This window comes from Heterodontus francisci, chromosome 9 (genome assembly GCF_036365525.1).
Source record: "Heterodontus francisci isolate sHetFra1 chromosome 9, sHetFra1.hap1, whole genome shotgun sequence".
In the NCBI taxonomy this organism is placed as follows: domain Eukaryota; kingdom Metazoa; phylum Chordata; class Chondrichthyes; order Heterodontiformes; family Heterodontidae; genus Heterodontus; species Heterodontus francisci.
In genome coordinates, this window is record NC_090379.1 from 91534405 (window position 1) to 91554812 (window position 20408).

At 45.3% G+C, this 20408-nt stretch overlaps 1 protein-coding gene across 6 annotated transcripts in view; it reads left to right on the forward strand.

Moving 5' to 3' along the window:
* Positions 1-20408, forward strand: part of LOC137373907 (spectrin beta chain, non-erythrocytic 1-like) — a 362769-nt gene that overhangs the window by 259365 nt on the left and 82996 nt on the right. For all 6 annotated transcript variants that reach the window (XM_068039482.1, XM_068039486.1, XM_068039483.1 and 3 more), the window contains 4 exons: positions 7765-7895; positions 13552-13756; positions 14577-14951; positions 16595-16839. In XM_068039482.1, coding sequence (XP_067895583.1) covers positions 7765-7895; positions 13552-13756; positions 14577-14951; positions 16595-16839 — 956 coding nt within the window. The remainder of the gene's footprint in view (positions 1-7764; positions 7896-13551; positions 13757-14576; positions 14952-16594; positions 16840-20408) is intronic.

Here is a 20408-nt window from a genome sequence, read left to right on the forward strand (position 1 = left end):
TGTACTTGTCCAAGAATCTCCAAGGTATTCTTCATTATTTGTTCATGAAATGTGGGCGTCACTGGCCAGGCCAGCATTTATTGCCTTTCCCTAATTGCCCTTGAGTAGGTGGCGGTGGGCCAACTTCTTGAACCGCTGCAGTTCATGTTGTGTAGGCATTCCCATCGTGCTGTTAGATAGGGAGTTCCAAGATTTTGACCCAGCCAATCAAGAAGGCTGCTTTGTCCTAGATGGTGTTTAAAAAAGGAGGGAGAGAAAATCAGGGAACTACAGACCAATTAGCCTTACATTGGTAGTAGGGAAAATGCTAGAGTCTATTATAAAGGATGTGATAGCAGAATACTTGGAAAGCATAGACAGGATTGGGCAAAGTCAGCATGGGTTTGTGAAAGGGAAATCATGCTTAACAAATCTACTGGAGTTTTTTGAGGATGTAACTAGTAGAATAGATAAGGGAGAACCAGTGGATGTGGTGTATTTGGATTTTCAGAAGGCTTTTGATAAGGTCCCACAAGAGGTTAGTGTGCAAAATTAAAGCACATGGGATTGGGGGTAATATACTGGTATGGATTGAGAATTGGTTGACAGACAGAAGACAGAGAGTAGGAGTAAACAGGTCTTTTTCTGGGTGACAGGCAGTGACTAGTGGGGTACCACAGGGATCAGTGCTTAGGCCCCAGCTGTTCACAATATATATGAATGACTTGGGTGAGGGAACTAAATGTAACATTTCCAAGTTTGCAGACAACACAAAGCTGGGGGGGAATGTGAGCTGTGAGGAGGATGCAAAGAGGCTCCAATGTGATTTGGACAAGTTGGGTGAGTGGGCAAATGCATGGCAGATACAGTATAACGTGGATAAATGTGAGGTTATCCACTTTGGTTGTAAAAACAGAAAGATTATTATCTGAATGGTGATAGATTGGGAAAGGGGGAGGTGTAACGAGACCTGGGTGTCCTTGTACACCAGTCGCTGAAAGCAGGCATTCAGATGCAGCAAGCAGTTAGGAAGGCAAATGGTATGTTGGCCTTCATTGCAAGAGGATTTGAATAAAGGAGCAAGGATGTCTTACTGCAGTTATACAGGGCCTTGGTGAGACATCTGGAGTATTGTGTGCAGTTTTGGTCTCGTCTGAGGAAGGATGTTCTTGCCATGGAGGGAGTGCAAAGAAGATTTACTGGGCTGATTCCTGGGATGGCAGGATTGACGTATGAGGAGAGATTGGGTCAACGAGGCCTATATTCACTAGAGTTTAGAAGAATGAGAGGGGATCTCATAGAAAACCATAAAATTCTAACAGGACTATACAGGCTAGATGCAGGGAGGATGTTACGAATGGCTGGGGAGTCCAGAACCAGGGGTCACATTCTCAGGTTATGGAATATGCCATTTAGAACCGAGATGAGGAGAAATTTCTTCACTCAGAGGATGGTGAAGCTGTGGAATTCTACCGCAGAAGGCAGTGGAGGCCAAGTCATTAAATATATTCAAGAAGGAGATAGATATATTTCTTAATGTCAAAGGGATCAAGGGAAATAGGGAGAAAGCGGGAACAGGGTACCGAATTAGACGATCAGCCATGATCTTTTTTGAATGGCAGAGCAGGCCTGAAGGGCCGAACGGCCTACCCCTGCTCTTATTTTCTAGGTTTCTATGTGTCGAGTTTCTTGTGTGTTGTTAGAGCTGTGCTCATCCAGGCAACTGGAGAGTATTTCATCGCATTCCTGGTTGCTTTCGGGAGTGAGTTACTCAGAACAGAATTCCCAGCCTCTGCCCTGCTCGGAGCCACAGTGTTTATGTGGCGAGTCCAGTTAAGTTTCTGGTCAATTATGACCCCCAGGATATTGATGGTGGGGAATTCAGAGATGATAATGCCATTGAACATCAAGGAGAGGTGGTTAGACACTGTCTTGTTGGAGATGGTCATTGCCTGGCACTTATATGGTACAAAGTTAATTGCCAGTTATCAACCCAAACCTGAATGTTGTTCAGGTCTTGCTGCATGCAGACATGGTCTGCTTCAGTATCTATGAAGTTGCGAATGGAGCTGAACACTCTGTAATCATCAGTGAATAAGTGCAGTTTGATAGCACTGTCAACAATACCTTCCATCACTTTGCTGATAATTGAGAGTGGACTGATGGGGCGGTAATTGACCAGATTGGATTTGGCGCTGCTTATTCTGGACAAGACATAACTGGGCAATTTTCCATGTTGTCGAGTAGCGTATGTTGCAGCTGTATTTGGAACGGTTTGGCTCGAGGCGCAGCTAATTCTGGAACACAAGTCTTCAACACTACAGCCAGGATGTTATAGTTATAGACTCATAGAGCATTAGAGTCAGAGTCGTACAGAATAGAAACAGGCCCTTCGGCCCACCGCGTCCATGCCCACCATAATGCCTATCTATACTAATCCCACCTGCCTGCATTAATTCCATATCCCTCTATGCCTTGCTCATTCAAGTACCTGTCCAGATGCCTCTTAAATGTCGCTACTGTTCCTGCCTCCATCACCTCCTCAGGCAGCTCATTCCAGATACCCACTATTCTTTGTGTGAAAAATTTACCCCTTTGATCCCCTTTAAACCTCCTCCCTCTCACCCTAAATCTATGCCCTCTAGTTTTAGTCACCCCTACCATGGGAAACAGACTCTGGCTATTTACCCTATCTATGCCTCTCATAATTTTAAATACCTGTATCATGTCCCTTCTCAGCCTCCTTTGCTCCAGGGAAAACAGACCCAGCCTATCCAATCTTTCTTTATAACTCAAGCCCTCCAAACCAGGCAACATCTTTGTGAATTTTTTCTGCACCCTCTCTAGCTTAATCACATCTTTCCTGTCGTGCGGCGACCAGAACTGCACACAGTACTCCAAATGCGGCCTAACCAACGTTATGTACAACTGTAACATGACGTCCCAACTCTTGTGAAAAGAGAAGCAGAGTTAATGTTTCGGGTCAGTGACCCTTCTTCTGAAGAAGGCGTATGGCAGAAGGGTGACCTGAAGAAGGGTCACTGACCCGAAACGTTAATTCTGCTTCTCTTTTCACAGATGCTGCCAGACCTGCTGAGTGGTTCCAGCATTTCTTGTTTTTATTTCAGATTTCCAGCATCCGCAGTATTTTGCTTTTATGTCCCAACTCTTGTACTCAGTGCCTCGGCCGATGAAGACAAGCATGCCATACGCCTTCTTCACCACCCTGTCTACCTGTGTTGCCACTTTCAGGGAACTATGTACTTGCACGCCAAGGTCTCTCTGCTCAACAACACTCCCTAGGGCCCTGCCATTCACAGTATATGTCCTGCCCTGGTTTAACTTCCCAAAATGCATCGCTTCACACTTGTCTGCGTTAAATTCGATTTGCCAATCCCTTGCCCACTTTCCCAGTTGATCTATATCCTGTTGTAACCTTAGACAACCTTCTTCACTGTCCACTATACCACCAATTTTGGTGTCATCTGCAAACTTACTAATCATGCCCTTTACATTCACATCCAAGTCATTAATATATATGACAAACAACAAAGGGCCCAGCACCGATCCCTATAGCACACCACTGGTCACTGGCCTCCAATCTGAAAAACAACCCTCCACACCACCCTCTGCCTCCTAGCACCAAGCCAATTTTGTATCCAATTTGCTAGCTCATCCTGGATCCCGTGTGTACGAACCTTCTGGACCAGCCTACCATGCGGGACCTTGTCAAAGGCCTTGCTAAAGTCCATGTAGACAACGTCCATCGCCCTGCCCTCATCAATCCTCTTGGTCACCTCCTCGAAAAACTCAATCAAATTCATGAGACATGATTTCCCACGCACAAAGCCATGCTGACTATCCCTAATCAGACTATGCCTTTCCAAATGCATATAAATCCTGTCTCTCAGAATCCCTTCCAATAACTTTCCCACCATTGATGTAAGGCTCACCGGCCTGTAGTTCCCTGGCTTATCCCTGCTACCCTTCTTAAATAAAGGCCCAACATTAACTATCCTCCAGTCTTCTGGTACCTCACCCGTGGCTAACGATGAGACAAAAATCTCTGCCAGGGCCCCAGCAATCTCCTCCCTTTCTTCCCATAGCATCCTAGGATACACCTGGTCAGGCCCTGGGGATTTATCCACTTTAATGTGCTTCAAAACCTCCAACACCTCCTCCTTTGTAATGTTGTGGCCTATAGTCTTTGTTGTATCCAGTGCGCTTAGCCATTTCTGTATCATGTGGAGTGAATTTAGTTGGCTGAAGACTGGCATCTGTGATGGTGGGGTCCTCTGGAGGACACAGGGATCATCCAATTGGTACTTCTGGCTGAATTGAATGCTTCAGCCTTGTTGTTTGCAGTGACATGCTGGACTCCATGATCATTTAGGATGGCGATGCTCGTGGAGCCTCCTCCTTCGATTATCAAGAAAAGGCACTGGATGCTGCAAAGGCTCTGGGCCCTGACAACATTCCGGCAATAGTCCTGAAGACATTTGCTCCAGAATTAGCCGTGTCCCTTGCCAAGCTGTTCCAGTACAGCGGCAACGCTGGCATCAACCCAGCATTGTGTAAAATTGTCCAGGTATGTCCTGTGCACAAAAAGCAGGATGAATCCTCCCCAGCCAATTATTCCCCTATCAGTCTATTCCCATTCATCAGCAAAGTAATGGAAGGGGTTGTCTACAGTGCTGTCAAGCAGCACTTGCTCAGTAATAACCTGCTCACTGACACTCAGTTTGGGTTCCGCCAGATCCACTCAGCTCCTGACCATATTACAGCCTTGGTCCAAACATGGACAAAGGAGCTAAACTCCAGAGGTGAAGTGAGAGTGACTGCCCTTGACAACAAGGCAGCATTTGACTGAGTTATAGCATCAAGGAGCCCGAGCAAAACTGGAGTCAGTGAGAATCGGGGGAAAATGCTATGCTGGTTGGAGTCATGTTTAGCACAAAGGAAGATGGTTTGGTTGTTGGAGTTCAATCATCTCAGGCCCAGGACATCACTGCAAGAGTTCCTCAGGGTAGTGTCCTAGACCCAACCATCTTCAGCTGCTTCATCAATGACCGTCCCTCCATCATAAGGTCAGAAGTGGGGATGTTCGCTGATGATTGCACAATGTTCACCATCATTCGCGACTCCTCAGATACTGAAGCAGCCCCTGTCCAGAATGCGCATGACCTGGACAACATCCAGGCTTGGAATGATAAGTGGCAAGTAACATTCGCCACACAAGTGCGGGGCAAAGACCATCTCAAACAAGAAAGAATCTAACCATCTCCCCTTGATGTTCAATGGCATTACCATCGCTGAATCCCCCACTATCAACATCCTGGGGTGCACCATTGACCAGAAACTGAATTGGACCAGCCACATAAATGCTGTGGCTACAAGAGCAGGTCAAAGGCTGGGAATTCTGTGGTGAGTAACTCACTTCCTGACTCCACAATGCCTGTCCACCATCTACAAGACACAAGTCAGGAGTGTGATGGAACATTGTCCACTTGCCTGGATGGGCGCAGCTCCAACAACCCTCAAGAAGCTTGACACCATACAGGACAAAGCAGCCCGCCTGATTGGCACCCCATCCACAGCCTTCAACATTCACTCTCTCCACCACCGACGCACAGTGGCAGCAGTGTGTACCATCTACAAAATGCACTGCAGCAACTCACCAAGGCTCCTTCGCCAGCACCTTCCAAACCCACGACCGCTACCACCTAGAAGGACAAGGGCAGCAGATGCATGGGAACACCACCACCTGCAAGTTCCCCTCCAAGCCACACACCATCCTGACTTGGAACGATATCGCCATTCCTTCACTGTTGCTGGGTCAAACTCCTGGAACTCCTTTCCTAACAGCACTCTTGGTGTACTTACACCCCAAGGACTGCAGTGGTTCAAGAAGGCAGCTCATCACCACCTTCTCAAGGACAATTAAGGATGGATAATAAATGCTAGCATAGCCAGCAATGCCCACATCCCCCGAACGAATAAAATAAATAAATTGTTTAGTTGTTCACCACCATGCATGTGGCAGGACTGCAGTGCTTTAATCTGATCCACTGGTTGTGGGATTGCTTAGCTCTGCCTATCGTATGCTGTTTCTTCTGTTTTGCATCCATGTAGTCCTGTGTTGTACCTTCACCAGGTTGGCATCTCAGTTTACACTCCTCCTGAATCAGGGTTGATCCCCTGGCTTGATGGTAATTGTAGAGTGAGGGATATGCCAGGTCATGAAGTTACAGATTGTGCTGGAGCACAATTCTGCGGCTGCTGATGGCCCCCTTTATTTTTTATTTGGAGATACAGCACTGAAACAGGCCCTTCGGCTCACCGAGTCTGTGCCGACCATCAACCACCCATTTATACTAATCCTACACTAATTCCATATTCCTACCACATCCCCACCTGTCCCTATATTTCCCTACCACCTACCTATACTAGGGACAATTTATAATGGCCAATTTACCTATCAACCTGCAAGTCTTTGGCATGTGGGAGGAAACCGGAGCACCCGAGGAAACCCACGCAGACACAGGGAGAACTTGCAAACTCCACACAGGCAGTACCCAGAATTGAACCCGGGTCGCTGGAGCTGTGAGGCTGGGGTGCTAACCACTGCGTCACTGTGCCGCCCATTGCGCCACTGTTCCGCCCATCCTTGTGGATGCCTATTTTTAAGCTGCTGAATCTACTCCATTTAGCACGGTAGCCATGCCATGCATTTGAGAGTGTTCTCAGTAGGAGGATGGAGCTTCATCTCCACAAGGACTGTGCTTGGTCAATCTGACCAATACTGTCATGTACAGTTGAATCTGCGACAGGTAGATTTGTGAGGATGAGGTCAAATGGGTTTTCCCTCGTATTGTTCTCTCACCACCTGCCAATGTCTCAGTCTGGAAGCTTTGACCTTCAGTACTCAACCAGCTCAGTCATTGGTGGTGCTACTGAGCTACATGGTGATGGACATTGACATCTCCCACCCAGAGTATATTCTGTTCCCTTGCTGCCCTCAATGCTCTTACAAGTGGTGTTTAACATGGAGAAGTACTGATTCATCAGCTGAGGGAAGATGGTAGGTGGTAATGAGCTGCAAGTTTTCTTGTCCATTTTTGACCTGTTGTCATGAGACTTCATGTGGTCCAAAGTCAATGTTGAGGACTCCCAGGGTCACTCCCTCGCAACTGTATACCACAATGCCACTACCTCTGGTGCGTCTGTTCTTGAAAATAGGAGGATGAGGTTTTTCATTGTTGATGGAGGAGATAAAAGGTATGATTCTGACAAAGTCAGACTTTTGCTTTGTTAGGATTGGGACAGATCTCCCAATTTTTGCAAATGTTCCCAGATGTTAGTGAGGAGGTCTTTGCAAGCTTGACTGAGCTGTGTATGCCTTGTTTGATGCTGTGTGGTGCATCCATCATTTTTATTCCTATCAGTTCAATACAACTGAGAGGCTTACTCGGCCATTTCTGAGAGCAGTGTTGGTGTGGAGTCACATATAGGCCAGACTGGTTAAGAACAGAAGACTTCCTTCATGGATATTATTGAACCAGATAGGATTTTACGACAATCTGGTAGTTTCATGATTGTCACCGTTACTGATGCTAGCTTTATATTCCAGATTTATTTCATGAACTGATTTCAAATTCTGTGATGGGATTTTAACTTATCTCTCCAGATTGTTAGCCCAGCTCCCTGGATTGCTGTCCAGTAAAGTAACCACCATGCTACTGTACCTGGTATGTGTATTTACTAACTTTGCTCTGGATTTTCTAGGATGAAGCTGGTGCAACTGCAATGTTGAAGAAACACCTGATCCTGCAGCAAGCTGTACTAGATTATGGGAAAATTATCCAAGAGCTGGCAGACAGAGCCCAGAAACTGCTTGCTGAAGAGCACCCTGAGGGGTGAGTAGGAACACTGTGGTCATCTTGGACCTTCAGAAACTCCATCAAAGCAATTAACTAATGATGCTAATTAGTCATTTTTATGGCAACATAGCACTATTGAGAAGTTAGATTTTCTTCTATTAATGTCAAAGTACATGGGATAAAAGAGTTTGCATTTGTTGTTACTAAAAGGAACTAAAATCAATAAAAAACCCACATGTTATGTACGCTCTGGTGGGTCTAAGCTTTTAGGCAGATGCAACAACTCGCCACCACAGGCTGCATGCTCCAAAATTTGGCAGAAATGAAAAATAAATACTGGAGTTAACAGAAAAGGCTGACTGTGAGGAATGGTGATCAGAATTTAATTTGAAAAGAAATTCAATCCTAAATATTCCCATTTATTATTTGACACTGGTAGAACTCCTGTGACATTGTCTGGGGCCTCGAGAATATGATGATCTTTAGTGGCTAATCTGACCAATCCATGTAAGGCCACTGCTCTAAATAGGCAAATGCAGGAACTGTTGCTACTTATGCACCGTTAAAGTCAATGAGAAGGCAGTGGTATGCACATGCAAATTTCACACTCCATGCTGTCTTTCTTTCTGTTTTGATATCTTGCATCTAACCTGGGATGTGACAGATATTTGTTTGTTGCAATATTTGAATTGATATATCGGTTTGGCTGCATTTGCTGACAACATAACCAGTAGGTGGCGCTGTACTGGCACATGCGCAAATGTCTGTGTCTATCATGTTCCCGGCAGCTGCCAGTAATAAAGATGGCGCTGCTCAATTTGTTACAAAAAACAAATTCAACCCGAAAATCCCCTCAATGGTTGCCATCGCCGCCTCCATCCCACCCCCAACAGTCCCCCATTCCCTGCTGCCATTTCGCTTCGCTTTGCTGCTCCCTCCTGCGCCCATCTTCTCGCCGCTCACTCCCCACTGCCTTCCCTTAGCCACTCGCTCCGGCCTCGCCGTCCCCCCCGCCTCCAGCCACTCGGTCCCCACTCCTTGCTCCCCCCCCCCCACCACCCGCTCTCCGGCCGTTCGCCCCCTGTCGCTCTGTCCCTGCTTCCCCCCCACCCCACCTCCAGCCACTTGCCACAGGCTGCGCCATTTCCCTTCTCTCGGCCACTCGCTCCCATGTTCGATCGTTCCCCACTGCGCGCCCAAGAAACAAGGCGGGCTGCGAGGGGCGGCGTGGGAGCGAGTGGCTGAGAGGAGGGAAGCGGCGCAGCCTGGAGTGAGCGGCCAGAAGGAGCGAGCAAGCGGCCGGAGGCAGGGGGCGGAAGGGGAACATACGAATTAAGCGGGAGGGTGAGCGGCCAGAGAGCGGTGTGGGATGGGGCAAAGAAGCGAGGCGCGGGGAATCATCAGCCGAGGGGGAGGGGGGGGTGGGGGGAGTAGTGGTGAGGTCTGGAGCGAGTGTGGGGAAAGCGGCGGCCGAGGGGGGAAGTGGCCGGTGAGGAGGGAGTGGGAGAATGTGTCGCGGCTTGGAGCGAGCCGCCAAGGGGGGAGAGCGGCCGGTGGGGCGAGAGCAGTTAGCTGTGGGGAGGGGAGGGGCGGGGTAGCGGGCGGGGGGAGCAAGTGGTTGAGGGAAGGCAGCAGCGTGGCGGGGAGCGATCGGTTGAGCCGGATGAAGCAGCGATTGAAGCAGGGTACTGTTCGAGTGAATGGAGACGGCTATTGAGGGGTGAGGATGTCATTGCGTGGTGACTTCATGCACGCATTCATACTGGCAAGCTGGCAAATGTTCACACGCACTGATGATGTCCGTGATCACTCTGCGCATGCTCTGCATTGTCAAGAGTCACTTTGTATAGATTGAAAAGAATGCTTTGTTTTAATATCTACAATGAGCCTTTTATTGGAACAATATTTATAGATGGCACCAGTGAGACATAGGAAATAACACCATCTGACTTTCGTTGATAAGAATCTGCTACACTCAATCAATAGAACTCTGGTATCTTCTGAAACTTAAGATTCCGGTGTACTCATTTCAGCAAAATGCACTGAATTAAACCTACTTACTTTCTGTCCTGTTTAATGTGATGCAATTATGTCTGATCACACAGATGGGCAATGATGCCCTTGACCTTGAGCTGGGAACTGCAGTGAACTGTTTGTTTCTCCACCCTTCCCTCCATGGAATTGCTATGCCTGCCATTGATTGCATACATGAGATACCCTAAATTCATTACATAGAGAATTGGAGACAAAAGTGTAATCATAGGAACAGGATTAGCCTCTTTGGCATGTTGAGCCATTTTTAGTAGCCTGAAAGTTCAAGCTTTTTAATGCCATTTGCCTACCTTTTCTTAATACTCTAATAATCCCCAAATAATTATCTGTCCCTCTTGTATTGGCCTCAATTGACTTTGCATCAATGGTTCTACAACCCATTTGTGAAGCCATCATTAATTTATGAGTCTACTGCACAGGAACAACCCATTCGGTTCCACTGGTTTATACTGGCATTTATGCTCTGCACAACCCTCTTCATCTAACCCGATCAATGTACCCTTCTATTTTTTTCCCTCATGTACTTAGATCTAGCTTACTCTTACATGCGATTTGCCTTAATTACTCTTGTGGTAGCGTATTCTGCATTCTGTGCTCTGTATTCTTACCACTCTTTGGAGTTTTCCCTGAATTCCCATTGGATTTATTAGTGACTATTTTATATCTATGGCTCCTAGTTTTTGAATTACCTACATGTGGAAATATCTTCTCTATGTCCACCCTGTCAAACTGCTTATTCATTTTAAAAACCTCGATCAGTCTTCACCTCTCAGCCATCTCTTATCCAGAGCCAAGAGCCCCAGCCTGTTCAACTGTTGGTATATTTCTTTTTACCTGAGTTAGCTAGACTTTCAAGAATATGTCCCCTCGATCGGGAATTCCCTACTAGGGGGGCACATTTTTTCTTATCTTCCTCGTTAATTCCTTCCATTCCTTTGTCAATAACCCTGTAATCTCCTCATTTCTGGAAAATCTAACCCAATTTCATCAAATGTCCCCTTATTCCAAGTGGCATCCTGATGAACTATCACTGAACTTTACCAAAGCAACTGTAACCTTCTTAAGATGAGGTACCTAAAACTGCAAATAATATTCCACAGGCTCTTTAATAGCTGCTTTTATACTTGCTTAGCATTATATTATAAAACTCACGTGATAGAGAGCAGCATCCCATTAGGTTTTTTGTTCATCCTTTGTACCTGTGTACTATCTTTTAATATGTATTGGAACCACTGAAGCCCTTTGTTAGTTTACTACCACATGCCACCCCCCCCCACCCCCCCAACAGCCGAGCAGTTCCCCCTTTACATTATATTGTCATTTGTCTTTCTGATTGCCAAAGTGTACTATCTAACGCTCAGTTACAGTAGACTGAATTTGCCAGCAGACTGCCCATTTTCTTTATTTATGCCTTTTTGCAATTATCTGTTTTACTTTCACAGTTCCTAAAGTCTAGCCTAAAAAAAATGTAGGTGTCATGTGAAAATTAGGATGCACTTTCCTCACTCTCAAAGTGAGGTCATATGAACATATGAATTAGGAGCAGGAGTAGGCCACTTGGCCCTTCGAGCCTGCTCCTCCATTCAATAAATTCATGGCTTAACAGATTACTCCACATTTCCACCTATCCCTGATAACCTTCCACCCCCTTGCTTATCAAGAATCTATCTACCTTTGTCTTAAAAATATTGAAAGACTCTGCTTCCACCGCCTTTTCAGGAAGAGAGTTCCAAAGACTCAAGACCCGCTGAGGGAAAAAAATTCTCCTCATCTCTGTCTTAAATGGGCAACCCCTTATTTTTAAACAGTGACCCCCTAGTTCTAGATTCTCCCACAAGGGGAAACGTCCTTTCCACATCAGGATCTTGTATGTTTCAATCAAGTCGCCTCTTACTCTTCTAAATTCCAGCGGATACAAGCCTAGCCTGTCCAATCTTTACTCGTAAGACAACCCGCCCATTCCAGGTATTAGTCTAGTCAAGCTTCTCTGCACTGTCTCTAACGCATTTACATCCTTCCTTAAATAAAGAGACTAGTACTGTACACAGTACTCCAGATGTGGTCTCACCAATGCCCTGTATAGCTGAAGCATAACCTCCCTACTTTTGTGTTCAATTCCCCTCATGATAAACGATAATATTCTATTAGCTTTCCTAATTACATGCTGTACCTGCATACTAACCTTTTGCGATTCATGCACTAGAACACCCAGATCCCTAAGCATCTCAGAGCTCTGCAATCTCTCACCATTTAGATAATATGCTTTTTTATTCTTCCTGCCAAAGTGGACAATTTCACACTTTTCCACATTATACTCCATTTGCCAGGTCTTTGCCCCCTTACCTAGCCTATCTATATCCCTTTGTAGCCCCCTTATGTCCTCTTCATGAGTTACTTTCCTACCTATCTTTGTGTCATCAGCAAATTTAGCAAACATACCTTCTGTCCCTTCATCTAAGTCATTTATATAAATTGTAAAAAGTTGAGTCCCCAACACAGATCCCTGTGGCACACCACTTGTTACATTTTGCCAACCAGAAAATGACCCATTTATGCCTACTCTCTGTTTCCTGTTAGCTAGCCAATCTTCTATCCATGCCAATATGCTACCCCCTACGCCATGAGCTTTTATTTTCTGCAATGACCTTTGATGTGGCACCTTATCAAATACCTTCTGGAAATCTAAGTACAATGCATCCACCGGTTCCCCTTTATCCCTCAAAGAACTCCAGTAAATTGGTTAAACATGATTTCCCTTTCACAAAACCATGTTGACTCTGCCTGATTACCTTGAATTCTTCTAGATGCCCTGTTATAACGTCTTTAATAATAGCTTCCGACATGGCTTATAATAGCTTCCCTAAGACAGATGTTAAGCTAACTGGCCTGTAGTTTCCTGCTTTCTGTCTCCCTCCCTTTTTGAATAAAGGAGTTACATTCGCTATTTTCCAATCTAACGGAACCTTGCCCGAATCTAGGGAATTTTGGAAAATTAAAACTAATGCATCAACTATCTCACTAGCCAGTTCTTTTAACACCCTAGGATGAAGTCCATCTGGACCCAGGGACTTGTCAGCCTGCAGCTGCAATAATTTGTTCAGTACCACTTCCATGTATCAGGTCTCATTTATCTCTCTAACACCAATCCGAGGGAACACCACTTGTCGCTGTCTACCAATCAAAAAATGATATTTGATCGCACTTTCTATCTCCTATCTATCCATGTCACAAAGCTACCTCCAATTACACCACCTCAGTTTTAACTGGAAATCTCCTATCTTCCTAAATAACTGTGTCTCAACTCTTCCTCCTTGTGTAATTAATTGAGTGTCTCCATTTTGAGCAAGTTCATCTGGAAACATGTCTTTTACTTTTGATCGTGTGGACATTCTCAACTTCCAAGAGCATCCTACCATACTAATTAATCAAGAGTTGATAAATAATTTTTGTATAATCTTGTCTGTTGCATCCCTTCCAATTTTCACTCCCCACCCTTCTCTTCTTCAAGGCTAAACTTCCTCTTTAACTCAACTGCACTTTGTTGCACCATGGTTATCAATGTGTTGCACCTCCATTTGGGATGTAGGTCACATAACATAGTTGAAATCAACAGATAACTAACAGTGTGATTGATTTACAGTGAACAGATCATTCGGCGCCAGGGACAAGTGGACAAGCTGTACGCAGGACTCAAAGATCTAGCAAATGAGCGTAAGAAAAAATTGGAGGATATGTACCATCTCTTCCAATTGAACCGTGAGGTAATGGATCTGGAGCAGTGGATTGCTGAAAGGGACCTTGCAGCATCTTCCCAGGAACTAGGACAAGACTTTGACCAAGTTACAGTGAGTACTTAGCTGTTGAATAACATTCGCAACACTTAAAAGTACAATTATAATAAAATCTTTCAGGTGTGTTTGATTTTATTTTAGTTTCTTTTCTAACTTTTAGCTTGTGTGTGCACAATTTGGGTCAGTGTTGAGATCAGGATACCACTACAAAGAACAATAATAGAAAAAGGACGGAGAGGGAGGGTGAAAAAAGAAGTGTGTACAGAAATGGTGCAGCCATTACTTACAATACAGATGTACAAAACTAAACTTGAAAAAGTTGAGGTTGAGGGGTTAAAAGGTTGAGGGATCTATAACCATAGATTTAGGGTAAGAGATAGGAAGTTTAGAGGGGATTCGAGGGGAAATATTTTCACCCAGAGGGTGGTGAGGATCTGGAACGCACTGTCTGAAAGCGTGGTAGAGGCAGAAACCCTCATAGCATTTAAAAAGTACTTGGATACGCACTTCAAGTGGTGTAACCTAGAAGGCTACTGACCAAGAGCTGGAAAGTGGGATTAGGTTGGATGGCTACTTGTTGGCTAGTGTGGACAGGATGGGCCGAATGGCCTCCTTCCATGCTGTAAATTTCTATGATTCCATGAAAAATGAGCTTCGTGAATCTGTGTATAAACCTCAACTGGAAAAAGAACTTCAATGAAGTGAGAAACCTTTGTGGTTACCAGAAGATTTGAATTATAAAATCTTAGCTATATTTTCACAATTTGTACAGAATACAATCTTCCAGATCAGATAAGTTAAAGAGAATCATGTTTTATTTAATAAGCGGTAATGAAACATCTACAATTCACTGTGTTTTGCTTTTCATTTGCAGTTGCTGAGAGAAAAATTCCGTGAGTTTGCCCGGGAGACGGGGACAATTGGTCAGGAAAGAGTGGACAGTGTGAATGTGCTGATAGATGACCTCATTGACTCAGGTCATTCAGAAGCAGCTGACATTGCAGAATGGAAGGACAGCTTGAACGAGGCCTGGGCTGACCTGCTAGAACTGATAGATACCCGCACACAGCTGCTGGCTGCCTCCTACGAACTCCACAAATACTTCTATGATGGCAAAGAGCTCCTGAGCTTGATCCAGGAAAAGCACAAGGAGTTGCCAGAGGAACTGGGCCGTGATGCAAACACAGCAGAGTCTTTCCACAGAATGCACAATACGTTTGAACGCGATATTCATTCCCTTGGCATACAGGTACCGTACAATGTCACTTAACATTTTGTGGAAATGGAAACTTTAGCACAGGCAAATAGTCACATCACTACAACAGACAAATGCAAATTAAATCAATTTCTCTGGAAGACAATACACGAGTAACTTGAGATATGATAAATGGTAAGTGTAACCTGTTTGGAAGGAACAAGTCACTTTGGACCTATGGTTCCGAAGCTTTCTACCATTTGTGGATTTGCTCAACTCGTGTCTAAATCTGTTGTAAACAAATTGACAGTGAGTGATTGCTGTGATTTGTCAACAGCTCCATTATTGTTTAATCATGCAACTATCAGGATTCTTATAGACAAACTAGAGAGAACTTGTTCTTTTTCCATTTAGCAATTCCAATGTTGCTATGTATTGTGACAGTTTGCTTATACACCTGCCTTGGACACCAGGCAATAGAAAATCACATGTACTAGTACATAGTTGCAACCCTCGATTTGTCAAATATAACTAACACGCTGACTTTGTTTTCTCTGTTAATTTTATATGTTTTGTTGCGATGACTCATCCGTGTTAATTTAAACTCTGGCAAAATATCATGCTTTAATGACAGTGTCCAAAAGTTTTAGTTCTTGTTTTGATTCATTACTAAACTCTGTTATTTTGTAATTTATAAATTGGTTGTAGATCTGCAAAATATGCATTTATTATGGACGGCACAGTGGCGCAGTGGTTAGCACCACAGCCTCACAGCTCCAGGGACCTGGGTTCGATTCTGGGTACTGCCTGTGCGGAGTTTGCAAGTTCTCCCTGTGACCGCGTGGGTTTTCGCCGGGTGCTCTGGTTTCCTCCCACAGCCAAAGACTTGCAGGTTGATAGGTAAATTGGCTGTAGTAAATTGCTCCTAGTGTAGGTAGGTGATAGGGATTTATGGGATTACTGCAGGGTTAGTATAAATGGGTGGTTGTTGTTTTGGCACAGACTCGGTGGGCCGAAGGGCCTGTTTCAGTGCTGTATCTCTAAATAAATAAAATAAATAAATAAATTGTACCCTCCTGTGAATCATGGCACCTCACTAACATTTCAAAGTCTATATTCAATGTTGTTTTAACTGCATATAATTGTCATTAGCAATTTTCTCAGTTAACTGAGGCTATGTGTACATTTTAAAGTGAGTGGAGGGATCTAAAACAACATTTGACCACAGTTTAGGCAACTGCAATTGGACGCTTAATTACAGATAGATGATGCAGGATAAACAGCCTGTAAAGTCGTAACTCATCCTTGGCCTGAGTTTTAAAAGTGCGCCACCGATGATGTAGAGAGGGGCAGGCACTCCGTCCCCGGCAACGATATCTGGTGCCACTTTGCAGGCATCAGTGCCATTTTGAAAGGGCTTCAACCCCTTACAAGTAATGGTAATTTTTAAAGAGGAATGGATGGTACATTTATGTTTAAAAGTTTAATAAAAGATGGAAGCCCCTCTCTCACCCATCCAATGACATAACAATTCATTTATTGTCCTCCTCCCCCCCCCCCCCCCCCCCAAAAAAAAACTTTTCCCGGACGTATTTTCTGGGCCCCCCTGCCACAACCCCCGATGTCGGGGGGCTGTTAAAATCCAGCCCCCTTGATTGTCCTTCATGAATAAGGAAATGAACTTTCTTGTTTAACAGGTTCAGCAGTTCCAGGATGATGCAGGTCGTTTGCAGACAGCATATGCAGGGGATAAAGCTGCCGCTATACAGAAGCAAGAACAGAACGTGGTTGAAGCCTGGAAGGCACTTCTGGATGCTTGTGACGGTCGGCGTACCCAGTTAATTGATACTGCTGAGAAATTCCGCTTTTTCAGTATGCTCAAAGATTTGATGTCCTGGATGGAGAGTATTATTAGGCAGATTGAAACAGAAGAGAAACCACGGTAATTCAGAATTTCTTATTCATTCATTTTGGCGATATGGGGGTCTCTCGCAAGGTCAGCATTTATTGACCATCCTGAGTTGCCCTTGCAAAAATGGTGGTGAGGCTTCTTGAACTGCTGCTGTCCATGTGATGAAGGTGCTTCCACAATGCTGTTAGGTAGGCAGTTCCAGAATTTTGACCTGGTGACCATGAAGGAATGGCAATATATTTCCAAGTGGGGATGATGTGTGAATTGAAGGGAGCTTGGTGGTGGTGGTGTTCCCCATGCCTTTGTACTTCAAGATGGTGGAGGTTGCAGGTTTGGAAAGAAGCCTTGGCATTGTAAAGTTTAAAGCAATGTTGCTTGTACTGCGGGAAGGAAATATACTGCAGAACACATAGCCACTAACATTAACTGCAGCACTAACTCTTCTGTAGGCTGCAGCATTGTGTGCTGGTATGTCTATTTAAAATGTTGTTACATGTTACTTTTTAATTTATTAGTTTGCAGCACTGTCATAAGGCAGAATTATTTGCCATATTTTCTCAATGCTCTTCACTTGTGATAAATTTTCTTGCTTGGGAAGTGCATTTAAACCATTATTTGCCAAACTTTATTTTCTTCGCTGGATGGCGTCACTTGCCCCCCAGTGCACTAAACTGAATTGGTCTGAAAACTAGTTCCGAATTCATATTATCTCAGATAAAAGCAAAATACTGCAGATTCTGGAAATCTGAAATAAAAACAGAAAGTGCTGGAAATATTCAGCGGGTCAGGCAGCATCTGTGGAGAGAGAAGCAGAGTTAACGTTTCAGGTCAGTGACCCTTCATCAGAACAGGCAAAGATTGGAAAAGAATTAAGCTATAATCAATTGAAGGGGGCAGGGTTTGGTGGGGAAGAGAACAAAAGGAAAGGTGTGTGATAGGGCAGAAGGCAGGAGAGATTAAATAATAAAGCTGTTATGGGACAAAGGCAAAAAGAGTGTGTTAATGCTTGTGGTGAAAGACAAGGCATTAGTCCAGAACAAGTGTTAACAGTGGTTAGCACCGCAGCCTCACAGCTCCAGCGACCCGGGTTCAGTTCTGGGTACTGCCTGTGTGGAGTTTGCAAGTTCTCCCTGTGTCTGCGTGGGTTTCCGCCGGGTGCTCCGGTTTCCTCCCACAGCCAAAGACTTGCAGGTTGATAGGTAAATTGGCCATTGTAAATTGCCCCTAGTGTAGGTAAGTGGTAGGAGAATGGTGGGGATGTGGTAGAGAATATGGGGTTAATGTAGGATTAGTATAAATGGGTGGTTGTTGGTCGGCACAGACTCGGTGGGCCGAAAGCCCTGTTTCAGTGCTGTATCTCTAAATAAATAAATGGCAGAATAAGGAGCAGCTCTGTCTACATGAAAAACAGGCACATGGTTAAAAAATAAAATAATAAAAGAAAAATATAACAAAAGACCAGTCATGCTGTGAAGGTTCAGTCCGCAAGGCTGTAGAGTGTCTAATCGAAAGATCAGGTGCTGCTCCTTGAGCTTACATTGATATTCACTGGAACACTGCAGCAGGCCAAGGACTGAAATGTGGGCATGGGAGCAGAGTCACTCACTTCCTTCAAATAAAAGGTGTTGCTATGGGTACCCGAATGGGTCCTAGTTATGCCTGTCTTTTTGTGGGGTATGTTGAACATTACTTGTTCCAGTCCTCAGGCCCACTCCCCAACTATTTTTCCATTACATTGATGACTGTATTGGTGCCGTTACCTGCTCTCACCCCAAACTGGAAAACTTTAAACAGTCGGAACCCGATGGAAAACCTCACATCTGTCCAAAGTTGTGAGCGAGAGAGAGGGGAGGGGGACAGAATCAGAGAGAGACAGGGGGCACAGAGAGAGAGGGAGAGAAAGGAGGCAGAGAAAGAGAGAAAGTGAGACAGAGAGGGAGAATGAGAGGGGGTGAACAGAGAAAGAGGGAGAGGGGGAGCAGAGAGAGAAAGAGGGGGGTCAGAGGGAGGGCACAGAGTGAGGATGACATGGTGGGGAACAGTACAGAGTGCGGGGAACACAAGGGGAGGGACACAGAAACAGAGAGAGAGAGACAGAGAGGAGATCAAGATCACTCCTGGCAGCTGGACATCTATCTGGAATACGCCGCATCACAAGAAGTGTACAGGTAAACATTGACTACTTGTGCAAGGAAAAATTGCCAGGTATCTCATTAAATCAGTGTCAAATAAAAAGTAATAGAAAGTAAGTCAGTAAATTAGTCTTCTCATTTAAAACTTATTCACAAAAATGTACATTTGTTGTTGTTTTGATTAATAGATACATTTTTAATGGCTTTATCTTTCTGAAATTGTCTCACCAGCCCACTATGTGACAAAAATTTTAGTGTGGCCTCCATGTGAAAAGGTTGGACACCCCAATATTAGCTGCTTTCCCTTTGCATGTATTGTGCTTTGCATCAAGAGGCAGATTGTCTGTCACCATGGACCCATTGAAGCAGAATTTTCTAACCACTTCCAGTGGGGTTTCACTTACTGTGATCGGGGCAGAGATGCAACACCTTGTCCCATGACCACAGTTTTCATGATGCTTATAGCCAAAGAGAACAAGTTACAAGCATGGGAGAGACAGTCCATGAGTTTTTGTAGCTGAGTTTCTGTGTGAGCGACTAATGCAGCATCATCAGCGTAGAGGAGTTCTCTGTTCAGGACACTGTGTTTCTGTCATTGCTTTCAGCCTTGATAGATTGTAGAGCTTGCTGTCTGACCTATCGTGCAAGTAAACTCTGTCCATATCTGCAGGGAAGGCGGTGATCAGGAGCATGGAGAAGAAGATGTGGGAAGCTGGGACACAAGCCCGGCTGAAATTTTACGTTGGGCGGGAGGACCAGCCCACTGGTCACAAAGTCGGGGTGAGCCTGCCTCCACTGGGCCTGGGAAGCCACGCCAGGATTTTTCACTCCCCGGCCCTTAATTGGTCTTGGGCGGGACTTCCACCTCCTTGAGGCAGGAAGTCCTGACTGATGGAGCTGTGGGCCAAACAGTGGGCTGGCAGCTCTTAATCCCAGCAGTACCACCGGGAGCGGTGATCACTGTTGGGACTACACCCACCTGACAGAAACAAGAGGGATGATGGCCCTGGAACCAAGGTACATTTTTGGGCTCTCACCGGGGACAATCGGCTGGGCCCCGGTAAGGCAAGATGGGTGGGTTGGGGGTGGGAGGAGGGGTGTTGTCCAGTGAAGGGCAGTTGGGCTGTGATGGGGGGCCCTCCGAGAGGCATAGAGTGCCTGATCAAGAGGGCACCGCCCCCCCCCAAGCCCATAATAAGGCGCTGGCAGTGTTCTGGGGGCCTTTGCCGCCTGGCTGGCGCTGGTAAAATACCAGCAGCGATGGGAGGAGGCCCTTGAGTGGCAGTTAATTGGCCACTTAAGGGCCTTGATTGGCCTGGGGCAGGTGGGCCGTTTCTTGCCACTGCCACCCTGTGTAAAAATTGCAGCAGGGGCGGGAAGGCTTCGAGAAAGGCACCCCCCGCCTCCCATCCAATTTTACAGCCCTTTCCCCCGCCACCAGCCCACTCGTGTGGAGGGCTGTAAAAT